At 39.7% G+C, this 15,420-nt stretch overlaps 1 protein-coding gene and 1 pseudogene across 2 annotated transcripts in view; one reads left to right on the plus strand and one right to left on the minus strand.

Annotated features, from left to right (window-relative positions):
- NELL1 (neural EGFL like 1) overlaps nucleotides 1–15,420 on the minus strand; it is a gene marked incomplete at both ends in the record, with an annotated part of 833,612 nt that overhangs the window by 280,590 nt on the left and 537,602 nt on the right. The window contains one exon of the mRNA XM_081240682.1: nucleotides 13,419–13,541. Coding sequence (XP_081096808.1) covers nucleotides 13,419–13,541 — 123 coding nt within the window. The remainder of the gene's footprint in view (nucleotides 1–13,418; nucleotides 13,542–15,420) is intronic.
- LOC308620027 (vacuolar ATPase assembly integral membrane protein VMA21-like) lies at nucleotides 5,425–5,784 on the plus strand (annotated as a pseudogene). Its single transcript has one exon. The product of its transcript is annotated as a vacuolar ATPase assembly integral membrane protein VMA21-like (transcript).

The following is a 15,420-nucleotide window of genomic DNA, read 5'->3' on the forward strand; positions in this document are numbered from 1 at the left end:
GAGATACACAGTAGTACCCAATATATTCCAAGCATTACCCTAAGAACTTACACTCCACTTAGTCCTGAAAACAACCCATGGAGATATATACAATTATTATGCCCAATTATGAAAGCGAGGCACAGATTAGTTAGGTAACTAGTCCAAGATGTCACAGCTAGGTATAAGAGCCAGGCTTCTAAGCAAGCAGTCTAGCTCCAGAAGCCATGCCCTTCATCACTCTGTCATCCAGCCTGCAGGTAGGCCACAGAGAATCACTGGATCTGGATGTGTGCCGGGTGGATTAGAAAGCAGCCAGACTGGAAAAGACAGGGGTGGTAACATCCACGATGAAGTGACTGTCATTTCCTCCAAATTCATTAGGCGAGCAAGCAAACTGAGAGAAGTAAGGAGACTAGGCCCTACATGCCACAGTGTGTGTGGGAGTGGAGGTCTGAGGTCAAGAGTGTCAGATTCAAAAGCCCTTGTATTTACACTGTTGGAGGTTGCCTCTTGCTAATTCAATTTCAATAAAATTATTGCAAATTCCAAATTATCCGGGTCTAAAATAATAAGGTTTTATTCTCTGTAAATTCAGCATTCAAGTATGATCCCACTAAGTGGCACGGATAAGCGTGTCAGAAAATTATCCACAAACTGCCGCGTTTCCCCACCCTCGAGAACGCATGGCTCTCCTCTGGCTAACGGCGGTTGCGAGAGACTGCAGAGCATGTTACTATTTAAAGCTGGTAAGCAACACCATGGTAAGCAGGTCATTATGAAATGCACATGTCTGCTCTCTTATGAATTGTTTTTAATATGAAACTGATCTTGAAATGCAACAAAAGTAAATGCTCTAGACTTGTTTTCTTTTCCCTTCTACTCTCTCTTATCTTAGTATAATTTGAGCTTTGATGAATGCTACTCATTTCTATTCAATATGTGACTTTATGGGGAAATTCCATCCTGAGACAGGAAATGCTATACTGTAGAAGGAATTAGATATTCTCAGCCCCCTGTATATGGATTCCAGCCATCTGTCTGCTTAATAAAACACTACAGTTTTGCACTCAACTGAAAGCCAGACCTGGGCTGCTCAATATAACGAAGAAAATGATGGAAAGCCCCACTTCTTACTTTCAGGGCACCATGCTGCCTCTCTAGAGATCTCCTCCATGTGCTTAGAGGTACAGATTAAAGAGTGTGCCATATTCTTATTAATTGAAACCTATCCTAAATGTTTTAGAGCTACTGCAGTAGTCACAGCTCTCTGTCAAGCACTTGAAATGTCTGGATCGAGAAGTGTCAAACCTATTTCTTCTTACCTCTGTCAAAGCAACTTCCAGGAAACTTAAATTAACCTGTGTGCTTTACATTATATCTCAACTGGGCTTTGCTATTCTAGAGCCTTTAAGTCTTCTACTAATGTCAAACCATATGCTTGTGTATGTGCATGTGTGTGTTTTACTTTGTTCTGTTAAACATAAAGCAAGTCCGCTTTTGAGAAATTTATTACACCTTATTTTTCTTCTACTTAATGTAGTCTTTAGAGAGATAATATAAATGAATACACCAATATTCAATATCCTTATCTGTGCAAAACAGAGTTTGCCATTTAGATGTCAAAGATCATTTCCTTGCTTTAAATAGTCTAGGAGGTCTGTGTCTTTATTCCCGACACAGACCTACGAAAGAATGGACTTGAGGATATGGGGAGGGGGAAGGGTAAGCTGTGACAAACTGAGAGAGTGGCATGGACATATATACACTACCAAACGTAAAATAGATAGCTAGTGGGAAGCAGCCGCATAGCACAGGGAGATCAGCTCCGTGCTTTGTGACTACCTAGAGGGGTGGGATAGGGAGGGTGGGAGGGAGGGAGACGCAAGAGGGAAGAGATATGGGAACATATGTATATGTATAACTGATTCACTTTGTTATAAAGCAGAAACTAACACACCATTGTAAAGCAATTATACTCCAATAAACATGTAAAAATAAATAAATAAAAATAAATAGTCTAGGAGGCTGGATTCAAACCATTTTCCAAGCTCATCTGGTCACATCTCCAAAAATAGGCTGTGTTTTAGAAGAATATCTAGAATTCCTCCCTCATCTACATAGTCACTTAATACAGGCAAAATATCCATTTAATGAAATTTTAATATTCTACTTAAAAGAAAATCTATCTTAAATTGGTGCATTTTTCCTAACACAACTTAAAACTATAGTTAAACTATATTTGAATAAATACTTGAAATTCTGCCTTATCCCTGTCCAGTATCTGTTTCAGAATATCACATTACAAGTAGTATTATCCCTAAATAAGTAAGGTGATTCAAGGACACAGTGCAAGAGAACCAACACATGATTTTTCAGTTGTAAGTTTAAAAGTGGAAAATTCACTGATTTTGGAAGAAATGATCCCAAAACTTAGGAAGAGAGTTATAGTAACAAGCAGGAATCAGTTATTTAAGTAACAGAATTATGAGAGGTCCAGGGCTCAGGTGGAGAGTTACTTTACTATGTCCCTGGCAGTTCTGCTGAAGAGATATTTAATGATTCTGAGTTTTTTGCACTACTTTCAAGTGACCCATAAAGTTTCTCAATTTTTCTTATAACTGGAAGGATCAGAAGCTTAGATAAAAAGTGAGCTATCTTTAATTTGACGGAAGCCAGATAGAAGTGGTGATGACTTGGTTGGAAAGAATGAGTGCATTCCACTGGAGACCTTTTTTTTTTCCGGTACACGGGGCCTCTCACTGTTGTGGCCTCTCCCGTTGTGGAGCACAGGCTCCGGACACGCAGGCTCAGCGGCCATGGCTCACGGGCCCAGCCGCTCCGCGGCATGTGGGATCTTCCCAGACCGGGGCACGAACCCGTGTCCCCTGCGTCGGCAGGCGGATTCTCAACCACTGCGCCACCAGGGAAGCCCCTCACTGGAGACCTTTTTAAACCCTGGATACTTCATCTTTCTTACTGGAAAGGCTGCTCTTCACAGTGCTTCAGCCAGAACCCATTTTAGAATTGCATATGGAGGTTTGTTTTCTACAAATAATAATGCAGCCACTTTTATTCACTTAGAATTGTATTCACAACAGCAATATAGCAGAGACTGCTAGTGTTCACGCACAGCTGTGGCCTCCCCCTCCTTCCCAAGCACACAGACATTCTGCTGTATTGTTAGGTGGGCCATGGACCTAATTCTGCTCAATGCCATGTGAGCCAAAGAGGTATTCATCACATTCAGGCCTGGCCCACAGAAACCTCCCACACATGACCTAATTCTCCCTCCCTGTCTGCTGATGGAGCGGTGAGGATTCTGAGAACCAAGAAGAGGCCACAGCGACAAGGTAGAAGGTGAGTGGGTCCCTGAGTTACTGTGTGGAGCACAACCCTCTACACACACCACCAGCTCTTAGTGAGTGATAGGTAAGAACTTCGTGTTTTGGAGCTACTGAAATTCTCAAGCTTGTCTGTGACAGAAGCTACCACTGCTTCCTAACCTTATTCAAGCAGTTTCACACGTTAACCCTACTGCCTTCCAGTTTTCCCTAAAATTTAGAAGCTAAGGGTGAGAAGAAATTTGAAAATGTCATTATGTTTATTAGCAAATGAGGAAACTGGTTCATTATCACAGGACAAGGTGTAATCCAGATGCCCTGGAAAATAAACATCTACGTATAAATGAGAAGATTAGGCAAAAGCAATAGAAACAGATACCAAACTCAGTGTGGTTGAGTTGCAAGATGGCTGTATTTTAGGGACTAAAGCTTTGAGCAATTTTGAGCAGAGCTGAGTTACTCTGCCAGGAACGTATCTAACTTTATTCTAGAAAACAAACAGAGTGGCATGCATGAGACTGAAATGAAGAAACATATCCTTGTGTTGGGAATAGGAAGAGGCAGAAATGTGAAAGCAGGCAAGTGTAAACCACAACACGTTCTACTGGTCAGTACTAGTTTAGCATTCCACCAAAATCCTGTTGAGGAAGGATCGCAGTTAGCACTACTGCCAAACTATGCTGACACTTGCACATTCTTTGTAAATGTTTTTAGACTTATCCTTTACCTTAATAAATATCTGGATCAAGAGAAGCCTCTAAGGGGACTTCCCTGGCGGTCCAGTGGTTAAGAATCCATGCTTCCAATGCAGGAGGCACAGGTTTGATCCCTGTTTGGGGAACTAAGATGCCATAAGCCATGAGGTGTGGCTGAAAAAAAAAAAAAAAAGAAGAAGCCTCTAAGGTAATATTAAGAAGCATCTGGGCCAGGCAGACGCAGCAACAGAAACTGTTCTAGGCTCTTGACTGCTTACTTAGCTTTCACAGTGTGATAGTCATTAAGAAGAACCATTAAGAAATGCCATTTGCAGCAACATGGATGGACCTAGAGATTGGCATACTGAGTGAAGTAAGTCAGACAGAGAAAGCCAAGTATCATATGATATTGCTTATATGTGGAATCTAAAAAAGGCTACAAATGAACTTATTTACAAAACAGAAACAGAGTCACAGATGTAGAAAACAAACTTACAGTTACCAGGGGGTAAGGTGGGGGGTGGGTGAGGGATAAACTGGGAGACTGGGATTGACAAATACACACTACTATATGTACAATAGGTAACTAATAAGGACCTACTGTATAGCACAGGGAACTCTCCTCAATGCTCTATAATGGCCTACATGAGAAAAGAATCTAAAAAGAGTGGATATATGTATATGTATAGCTGATTCACTTTGCTGTACAGCAGAAACTAACACAACATTGTAAATCAACTATACTCCAATCAAATTTTTTAAATTTAATCAGGGACTTCCCTGGTAGCACAGTGGTTAAAAATCTCCCTACCAATGCAGGGAACATGGGTTCAAGCCCTGGTCCGGGAAGATCGCACATGCGGCAAACAACTAAGCCCGTGCGCCACAACTACTGAGCCTGAGCCCTAGAGCCTGCGTGCCACAAATACTGAAGCCTGCATGACACAACGACTGAAGCCCGCATGCCTAGAGTCCGTGCTCTGCAACAAGAGAAGCCACCGCAATGAGAAGCCCGCGCACCGCAATGAAGAGTAGCCCCCCACTGGCCACAAGTAGAGAAAGCCCGCGCACAGAAACGAAGACGCAACGCAGCCATAAACAAATAAATAGATAGATAGATAGATAAATAAATAAATAAATTTATTTATTTAAAAAGAAAAAAAATTAATCAGGAATTTAACATCGGATATAGATATTGGCTATTTCTCATAGTTGCATGATTAAATCAGTAAGAAACTAGTATTATGAAATAATTGTCACCCTTTACAGACTAAAAAAATAAAGAACCAGATCTATTTATGCTAACCTTGCCTTAAAATATAACATCCGGTCTCCTGCGGAGCCCACTGAGCATGGCCCCTGAGCCCATCCCGCCTCTGAGCACCTGCTGCTAGGGTGTCGACACCATGGGGCGCTTTGATAAAGCGGTGCTGAATGTGCTGCAGCCATGAGACTTCAGAAATGAAAGTTCATTAGCATCTACCCTGGAGACGCTCCTGTTCTTCACAGCTTTAATAATCACTGTACCTATTGGGTGACATTTCACGACTAAATCTTATATTTTTGAAGGCGCCTCTGGGATGTCCAATGGAGACAGCTATTTTTATGCTGCTATTGTTGCAGTGGTCGCCGTCCACGTGGTGCTGGCCCTCTTTGTTCATGTGGCCTGGAATAAAGGCTCACGGCAGTGGTGTGAAGGCAAACAGGATTAAAGTGAACATCACCTTTTGATAGAATTAAATTGATTTTTTTAAGTGGTAAATGCGTCTGGGATATTGATGATTTTAATAATGTTGAAAGAACATGTTAAAATCAATCTTATGGAATCACGTTTGACTAGTGTAAATTCTGATCCTTCTGAAACAATGGTTTGTATCATCAGTTTTAATTGTATGAGCCTCTCATTTGCAAATGAGAATTTGGAAAAGTGAAATTGGTTGCAAATAAATATGTGAAATTAGTTACACATTATTCTGGGAAGAATTTGATTACCTTACAACAAAAAAATATTTTATAGCATTTTGTCTTTTGGTTGGCTTTGAGTTTTACTCCTCTGGATATATTCAGATGTACATAGTGGAGCAAATTTAAACTTTATTTTTCTGGAAAATAAAGTTTCCAGAAACTGGAACACTTTCCCTAACTATCATGAAAATACCACGTCATTGGATTTGGGGTTGTAAATGCCTACTGGAAATTGCTTAAATTGTGGACACTGGAATTAACCTGAATGTCACTGAGAAATTTTGCATAAAGTGTAATCCCTCGTCAGTAGAAATCTTTCATTACATTATTTCATGGGGAAACTAGGCTGAATCACACCCATTCATGTAAAAGGACTGGGTTTACTGAAGAATGCAGACAGCAAAGCAAAGAGCTACCTGCCTGGGCACCCAGCCTACTCCCTAAAGGCCCCTTGCAGGCCAGCCTCCTGCTTTCAGACAAACTCTGTAATGATCTGCTTTGCTCTGTCATTCAACAATGAACTTATGCTTTAATTACAAGGTTGTGTAAACTCCCTTTAAATTTGTTTTTCCTACTTTTTAATAATGTATATGAAGGAATTTACATTTAAATGTGTTAATTTTTGCATACTTAGGGAGTGTAAACAATCCTGAAAATAGATTTTTTTTTATCATCTAGGGAGTATTCTTGTAATTTCTAGTCTAGTCTTTTAAATCAGTGCTGTTATATCCCAGATACATAGATAGATAATGTATCTAAGTTAGATAATCCTTGAGGTCCTTTCTGATAGAAAAAGACCCTGTGGTTTTACTTTAGTATCCTTGGTCTGTGTTCTTTCTAGCCACTTGGTACTACTTGTGTGCAATCTAAAAACACACCTGAAAAAAATGCATATTAAAACAGGAAGAACATTTAAATTCCCTGTAATGTTGCCACCTGGAGATAACCACTATTTTAGTTTACATCCTGTGTGTATTTCTCAATGCTAGTGTGATACACACTAAAAGTTTGGTTTAAGTTCAAATTCTGCCAATTTTACCTGGCGGCTATTTGCATTTTTTCAGATGAGTGATTATTGGCCATTTTCTTAAAAAGCACATTCTACCTTTACTCTTTTAACTAGATATCTCATTGTACAAATTTCCCATCATTGATAATCCCTAATACAATGGCCCTTGCTGTGAGTGTTTGCCGTTACTGATTTTGTTTATTCACCCCTACTTTTGATGCTGGAACTGGACTAAAGGAGTTGAGAGGTAGTTAGGCATAAAAGCAAAGAAGGCATCTGTGTTTATTTAATTGTTGAGAAAAAAATAAAAGATTATTATAGGACTATTTTTTATTCTTGCTTATAGTTAAATATTATCTACAGTTTAAATGTCTTAAGTAGTTATTCTAAATGTAAAATGTTTTCTTAAAAAGACTATAGTTTTGGTATAAAATTATACAAATTTAATATAAAATTGTAGAATGCTCCAGATTGAGTCTAGTGTACTGTATGGTAGATTTCTAGATGGTCCCCTCTTTAGATGTCTTTTTATACTTAGAATTTGTCCACCTAATTACTTTTTCTATAATGTCAAGGTTTTTCTTGTACTTTTGGGATCTTATGCTATTTGTAAGATATTAATGTCCAGTGCTGGATTATTTTGTTTGATTTCAGACATTTGCTGAGTAGATAATATGGGTGTTTTTCTGCAAGTATTTAAACTGGGGATTCATGTAAAAGCAGATGTAATTTCCTCTTGGAAAAGGTACCCAGCATTTGAAAGTTAGAATCGGATGTTAAGGTTGATATTTGGGGTTATTACAATATAGACTTGTTTTCAAACAAGTTAATATTTTCTTAGGGTTTTAACTGTTAACTGACTAGTTTGCTGCTGTTGAAATAACATGGTATTTGACAAATAGATTTATTTTTCAAGATGTCTCAGTGATTTCCTCTTGTACATCAAAGGAAAGCTACAATTGAGCCCTTATATAAATGTTATAAGGTAGGAATGTGTTCACTATTGTTTGAAAACTGATTGTAAGAATAACCTCAATTAGGGAGTGTAACTTGAAGTGTCAGTACAGGCTACTGATTTATCACATGACCTTCTTAACCTCACCTACCATTTTGTCCCCCAGAATATAATCTTTTTTCTCATTGTGCTAAAAAATGAAAAGTCTGCTGTAGAATGCATCTGATGTCATTAGCTCTTCAGGTAGATACCATTTTACATGTGACAGCAGAATTCAGTTTTGAATTGTTGAAGAAATTTAAACCCTCCATAAAAAAGAAAAAAAGCCAACCTGCATTTCATGGGAATCTAACAGAAATATACTGTAAGATTATTTTCATCAGAAAGATCTCATCAGCTTTGCCCAAAAAAGCAAAAAAAAAAAAAAAAAAAAGATATCCAACCAGGTACTATCATTTTTTGGTTCTATAAAAGGTAGATACCCTTTGCATATATTCTGAACTGAGATGGGTATGTTAAGTATAGCTGGTGCCATTCTATAAAAGTAGCAGTTGTTAAGCACTTAAAATATTTTGCAAATAATTGCTCCCCCAAACAGATCATAATCCAGCAGAGAGCCTAGAGATTGACTGTGATATCTTTCAATAATGTTGCCTAAAGAAAGTCTCCTGGTCGATTGAGAATTGTTAGTTAGGAAAGAAAGACAGTCTTATCTTGATTTTTCACCAGAAAGTCAATGCTCAGTAGCCTGTTTTAAAATAAAATTGACTGATATATATATGGCTCTGCTAATCTCATGCATCATTTCGGATGTGACAATTACAGATAACAAACATCTATGTGACTCACCAAAGTGCAACCTCGAAATGCACTCTGAAGAATCAGCCGTTGTCTAAGTGTCAGATTTCCACTCCCTCTGAGATACAAGCTGGTTTAACATGTTTCCCTTAAGCCCCTAAGGACGCAGTTATGTCTACTGGGCTGCAAACTTTAAAAGGTAAGCAGTGACTTTGGTAAGTGATGGAAAGTGCTTCAAGTGCATCCAAGAGACTCTTTTTTTGCCTAGGAAAAATGCACTTGTAGGAAAAGAATATGAAAAGACTACATCAAGGTCTGCCTTGTTAAGTCAAAATAATACAACCAATATATTGCACCTAGCATCACACAAGCTCCCTTCTTGTGACTGTCTTCTTAATGCACTATTGCTGGTTTCAAGACTGCAATACAGCTTCTGTGTCTGCCTGCCTTTCTTTACCAAGCTGATGAACATAATGTCTCTTGAAAGCTTAGACTAGACAATCAGTTTCATTTTCAAGTTTCAGTCACATTTTTCAAAGGAAGCATTATTGAAAGTTTAAGCATAATAATAGTCTCTGGGCCTAGAGACTTCCTTCTCTTAGAATTAAATGTGTTGTAAAGTGTCCTTCCTGCCCCTGCCCTTAAGGACTATAACAAATACATTCAGATCTAAATTCAGTACCAGTGCTTGTTGGTAAATATTTGCATGACAGTGAGTTTACAAATAAGTTTGAAGTTATTTCAGTTCTGCTCAACACTGCAGTATTGACACTCCAGTACTCCTGTAAACATTACTACCAATATACTTTTATTAACAGTAATATTAGTGCATCCAAAATAGGTGAGCATTCCTGGGCGGTGAGGAGAGTCTTTATCATGTGTCTTTTCCAGCCCTCAGGAAGGAATGGTAGTGAAAAGATTGTTTTAAGTTTCTCTGTTTCTGTACCCAAGCAATAGCTTTTTCCTTTATAAAGAGGCGTGTCTATTTGGCAAGTCTGATGAGGATTGGATCATGCGTGCCCGAGACCGTGGCTCCAGCAAAATACAAGCCATCTCTTCTCTCAGACATTCTGAATTAGTTCAAGCTGTCTGATACTCCTTGTCCAACTCCCTCTATAAATGATCCAGTTACTAGTGGAAAACTCAACTATAAAATGTATGCCTTGAAACAGACACATATTTGGGTATTTGAGTCACAAGGCTGAGGCTGAAGCCAACTCATGTACTGCCTTCCCCTTGCCCTTCATCATTGTTCCGCCAATAATACTGTCTTCCACTTTTAGCGCATTTGATAGCTTAAAACAGAGCAATATATATTCCTTTAATAATTCTTTGCAATAACACTGCTGGAAAAACACTGAAGGCAACATTAACCCCATTGTAATATGTAAAAATACAGAAGTGACAGCTCAGCAGTAAGAAAATCAGGTCTAAACCCCAACTCTCCAATTCCTTTGTCCAATCTTCACCTCTACTACAATGCTTCCCCACATAACACTGATGAAACACAGGATTCTCCTGATCTTATTAAGGTTAACACAATTGACCATGAGAATTACTTTAAGAAAATTATTTTCCCTAATTCATAACTTTCAAGGAAAGATGTATTTTCAGAGTCCATGGACACCAGGAACGTTATTTGAACTTGTATTTTTCACAGTTGGGACTTTCAAATTCCACAAGGGTGAAGCCATCACCTATCACAGTGGCGAGAGGGCTTGACAAACAAAACTCACTGACCTGGTGCAATCAATATCATTTTATGAGGTAAGGTCATTTTGAAAAATAATGCATTAAAATCATTTCTCTGTGTTGTTCTTCAGATTTACAGCATTGGCATGCAGGTATCAGCAGTGGCTTGATAACCCGTGGAACTATATTAATGTTTATAGTTTTTTGTTTTGCTTTGGAAATATCTTCAAGTCTTCTTTTAAAAGTTGAGCACTAGTTTCTTTATTTGTCTCATGGAACTTTTTAAAAAACACACAAATATTACATATATAAACCCCCACTGTAGGAGATGCAAACAAATTGAATTTATAGCAATAAGTGGATGTTCTTGTTCACACACACACACCCATTGGTAATAAGGTGAACAATCTGCATGGTTCCCGTCTCCCTATATTTACATAAATATATGTAGAGAAATGCAAATCAAAACAACAATGAGGTACCACCTCACACAGGTCAGAATGGCCATCATCAAAAAACTCTACAAACAATAAATGCTGGAGAGGGTGTGGAGAAAAGGGAACCCTCTTGCACTATTGGTGGGAATGTAAATTGATACAACCACTATGGAGAACAGTATGGAGATTCCTTAAAAAACTAAAAATAGAACTACCATATGACACAGCAATCCCACTACTGGGCATACACCCTGAGAAAACCATAATTCAAAAAGAGACATGTATCACAATGTTCATTGCAGCACTATTTACAATAGCCAGGACATGGAAACAACCTAGGTGTCCGTCGACAGATGAATGGATAAAGAAGATGCGGCACATGTATGCAATGGAATATTGCTCAGCCATAAAAATAAATGAAATTGAGCTATTTGTAGTGAGGTGGATGAACCTAGAGTCTGTCATACAGAGTGAAGTAAGTCAGAAAGAGAAAAACAAATACCATATGCTAACACATATATATGGAATCTAAAAAAACAAAAAGGTTCTGATGAACCTAGGGGCAGGACAGGAATAAAGATACAGTCATAGAGCATGGACTTAAGGACATGGGGAGGGGGAAGGGTAAGCTGGGAGGAAGTGAGAGAGTAGCACTGACATATATACACTATCAAATATAAAATAGCTAGTGGGAAGCAGCTGCATAGCACAGGGAGATCAGCTCGGTGCTTTGTGACCACCTAGAGGGGTGGGATAGGGAGGGTGGGAGGGAGACGCAGGAGGGAGGGGATATGGGGATATATGTATATGTATATCTGATTCACTTTGTTATACAGCAGAAACTAACACAACAATGTAAAGCAATTATACTCCAATAAAGATGCTAAAAAATAATAATAATAAACTAGCCAAGTGATTATACTATATGTATACCATATGTATTGTCTTGCAACTTGGTTTTATTTATTTTTCTTTCTTTTTTCTCAAAAATATGTCTTTCAGTGTGGGTGTGTATATGTGTGTGCATGTGTCTGTACATACATACACTCAGAAGTTCAAACCACTGTATTGTATTCCATTAAATTATACTCCAAATAAATTAAATCATTCCATTACTGACAGATACTTGGGCTGTTTCTGGGTTTTGGTAAATACAAATAATGCGGCAAAAACATCCCTGTATGTGAATTTTTCACCCCTCAGGAGCATATGCCTAGAACACATTTCAAGAGGTAAAATCAATGGACTCAAGAGAATCCCTCTATGACCCTTCAGATTTATTTTAAAAGTAGATAGATTTTGTCAAATTGCCATTAAAAAGTCTTACCAATTTAACTCTCAGTCATGCATGAGGCTGTTTACTCCAACTTCCCCAACACAGAATAAAATCAATCTTCTAAGATTCTCCTCTTAGAAGTCATTGTTCATTATTTTTCACCATCAGCATGTCATCTCTTCAGATGAATACTGATAATGCACTGTGTGTCCTTGGGTAAGTTACTTAACCTTTCTGTGTCTCAGCTTTGTGAACTCTAAAATGGGGATAATAATAATACCTAACTCAAAGGGTTATTTCCTGGGTGTTTTGTACACTTTGCCTCTTTTTCAATGTGACTGTGTCTCTTTCCTCTTTGGTTGATTCAGTTAGTTAATGATTGTCTACAGTGTGCCAGCTACCATTCTAGTTGCTGGGGACAGAGTAGGGAGATGCAGCCCAGTGGTCACTCTCACATAGCTTACATCCCCATGGGGAGGCAGACAATACAGAAACAAACACATAAATGCATAATGTTATGATAGGCTGTGTTAGTAAAGAAAAAATAAAGGAGGGTATGGGGCCGAAAAGTACTAGGGGTCTATTTCAGAAACAGAGGTCAAAGAAAGCCTCTGATGATAGGGGAAGACTTGGGCAGAGACCTGAAGGAAATGAGCGTGGAGGCTCAGGGGAGCACAAGTGCAAAGCCTTGAGACAGGAATGTGGTTGGCCTGTGCGAGGAATAGCGCACTGGTGCCGAGGGAGAATGGGGGAGAACACAGAGATGCAGCTGAGAGGAGCCAGGGACCAGATTCTGAATGTTCTCATTAGCCAGAAGGAGGAATGGGAATTTTATTCTAAATGCAGACAGAAGCCAGGGCACTGGCCTCTGAACTGCTCCAAACACAGAGAGGGGCTGAAACTTTAAGCTTCCTACACTGAGCAGATACCTGGAGTGTGGCCATGAGCGGTGCCCACATGCCCTCTGAGCAGGGCTCTCAGCAATCAGTGCATCCATCACAAACACAAGCCAACAGGCAAAGCTGAAGAGAGCCATCAAGATACGGAACCATGCCCCTGAACCACACACACACCTTCTTTCTTCAACCCAAAAGGTAGACTCAGAGCACCTTCTTCTCTGATGCACAGTGCCCTTGCCAATTGACAGTCCAGGGACAGGAATGCTGGCCACGTTCAGCCACCAGAATGGCACAACGGATCTGCCACAGGAGCGCCAAGAGCTCGGGCAGGGCAACAGCTCAGGGCTTGCCCCTACACGGCCAGCCTACCTCTACAGATGGTCCCGTTGCCCACGTAGCCTGGTTTGCAGGTGCAGCTGTGTCCCTGGACGGTGTTGGTGCAGATGGCATTCTCATCACAGCTGTGCTGCCCGCTGCCACATTCGTCGTGCTCTGTTTGCAGGGTGAGAAAGAGAGACACTTTTTCATAAGTTGGAATCACTGGTGTTGGAAAAGTTAGCTGGAACTCACCAAGTAAGAACGACAGTGACTACCGTGCATTGGGACCTTACTCTATGCCTGGCAGTTTCCATGCCTGATGTGGTTGAAATCTCAACAACTCTAAAAGATGGATGTTATTATCCTCCCTTGGCAGGTAAATAGACTTGAGTGTCAGAGAAGTCAAGTGACTTATGCAAGCGACAATGATTGCTAAGTGCTTCCCTAAGGTCACAATGATTGCTAAGTGCTTCCCTAAGGTCACTGCTTCTTCCATGTCTGCAAAAGTTTCTGTAGACGTTTCAAGGCAGTGGTTCTTAACAGGGGCAGGGGCACGGTGTGTGCAATGCTGCATCTCTCCCTCCTAGGAAACATTTGACAGTGTCTGAGGATGTTTTGGGGTGTCATGCTTTGAGAAAAGAGATGCTACTGGAATGTAGTGGTGGAGGGCAGGGATGCTGCTAAGCATCTTACAATGCACAGGACAGCCCATGACAACGGAGAATTAACCAGTCTGATATGTCAACAGCCCCAAGGTTGGGAATTGGGTATGGAGGCTCTGATTACCTGGGTCCAGCTCGTGAAGTAAACCACCTGTCACATCCTCTCAATGTTCTTCTCCAACAGAACAAAGAGGGTATAACTAAAGAGGAAGGCCCAGCTAATACAGCCTGGCAGAGGAGAATTAACCCACAAGTATTTTCACAAGGTTCAGAAGTTAACCACTGGGCTGATGCCTAATGTGTAGTAATATGGTTATATATATTCAAATAGCCATGGCATCCTTAATCCACAAGACATAGGGGAAAATACATCTAACACTACAAAATGGACTGAAAGATTCCAAGTTAGAAATCAAGATTTCACAGATAACTAGACTCTCCCCTCATCATCAGGACGTTTTAATACTCATGTAAATGAATCCTCTGTAAATAAATAATGTGAGAAAGTTTATGCCCTTTATTCCCTTTAACATATACTAGTATAACTTCTTAAAAATCTTAAGAAGAAAAATCAAGTAGGGTTATTTAAGTCAGAACAGGTTATAAAATAAGAGTTGAAATCTCAGCTATAAATCTCAAAGAAATCAACACTAATTGAACAAAACCAAAAATTCAATATAGTTTGTTAAGCAAACTGTTAGATCAATGTACCAATAAACTGAAATATCATCTATCTTCATTAATTTTTTAAAATAAATTTATTTATTTATTTTATTTTTGGCTGCATTGGGTCTTCGTTGCGGCGTGTGGGCTTTCTCTAGTTGTGGCGAGCGGGGGCTACTCTTCGTTGCGGTGCACGGGCTTCTCATTGTGGTGGTTTCTCTTGTTGCGGAGCACAGGCTCTAGGCACACAGGCTTCAGTAGTTGTGGCTTGCGGGCTCTAGAGGGCAGGCTCAGTAGTTGTGGCATACGGGCTTATTTGCTCTGCAGCATGTGGGATCTTCCCGGACCAGGGCTCGAACCCATGTCCCCTGCATTGGCAGGCGGATTCTTAACCACTGAGCCACCAGGGAAGTCCCTTCATTAATTTTTATTTTAAATTTCCTAACAGGGACCAGTAATGAGAAGGGTTAAATTCTACAAAGTAGAGCTGTTTCAGTCACCCACATGCAATAATGTCAAGTATACAAATGCACATGGCTCTTAATTTAACACCTTGGGTTTTTCAAAGAAAATTTTTCTTTACACCTTAAAACCAGCGCAAACTCCAAAACAGAAATGCACACAGGTTAGCAAGCAGTGTGAAGGGAGAAGATTCATGAACACACACTTCTAGTCTGTCCTCAGATCATCTCCAGGATAGTCCAGAAAGAGTATAACCCTATGAATGT

The sequence above is a fragment of the Mesoplodon bidens genome, assembly GCF_964165515.1.
Source record: "Mesoplodon bidens genome assembly, chromosome: 7".
Classification (NCBI taxonomy): Eukaryota; Metazoa; Chordata; class Mammalia; order Artiodactyla; family Ziphiidae; genus Mesoplodon; species Mesoplodon bidens.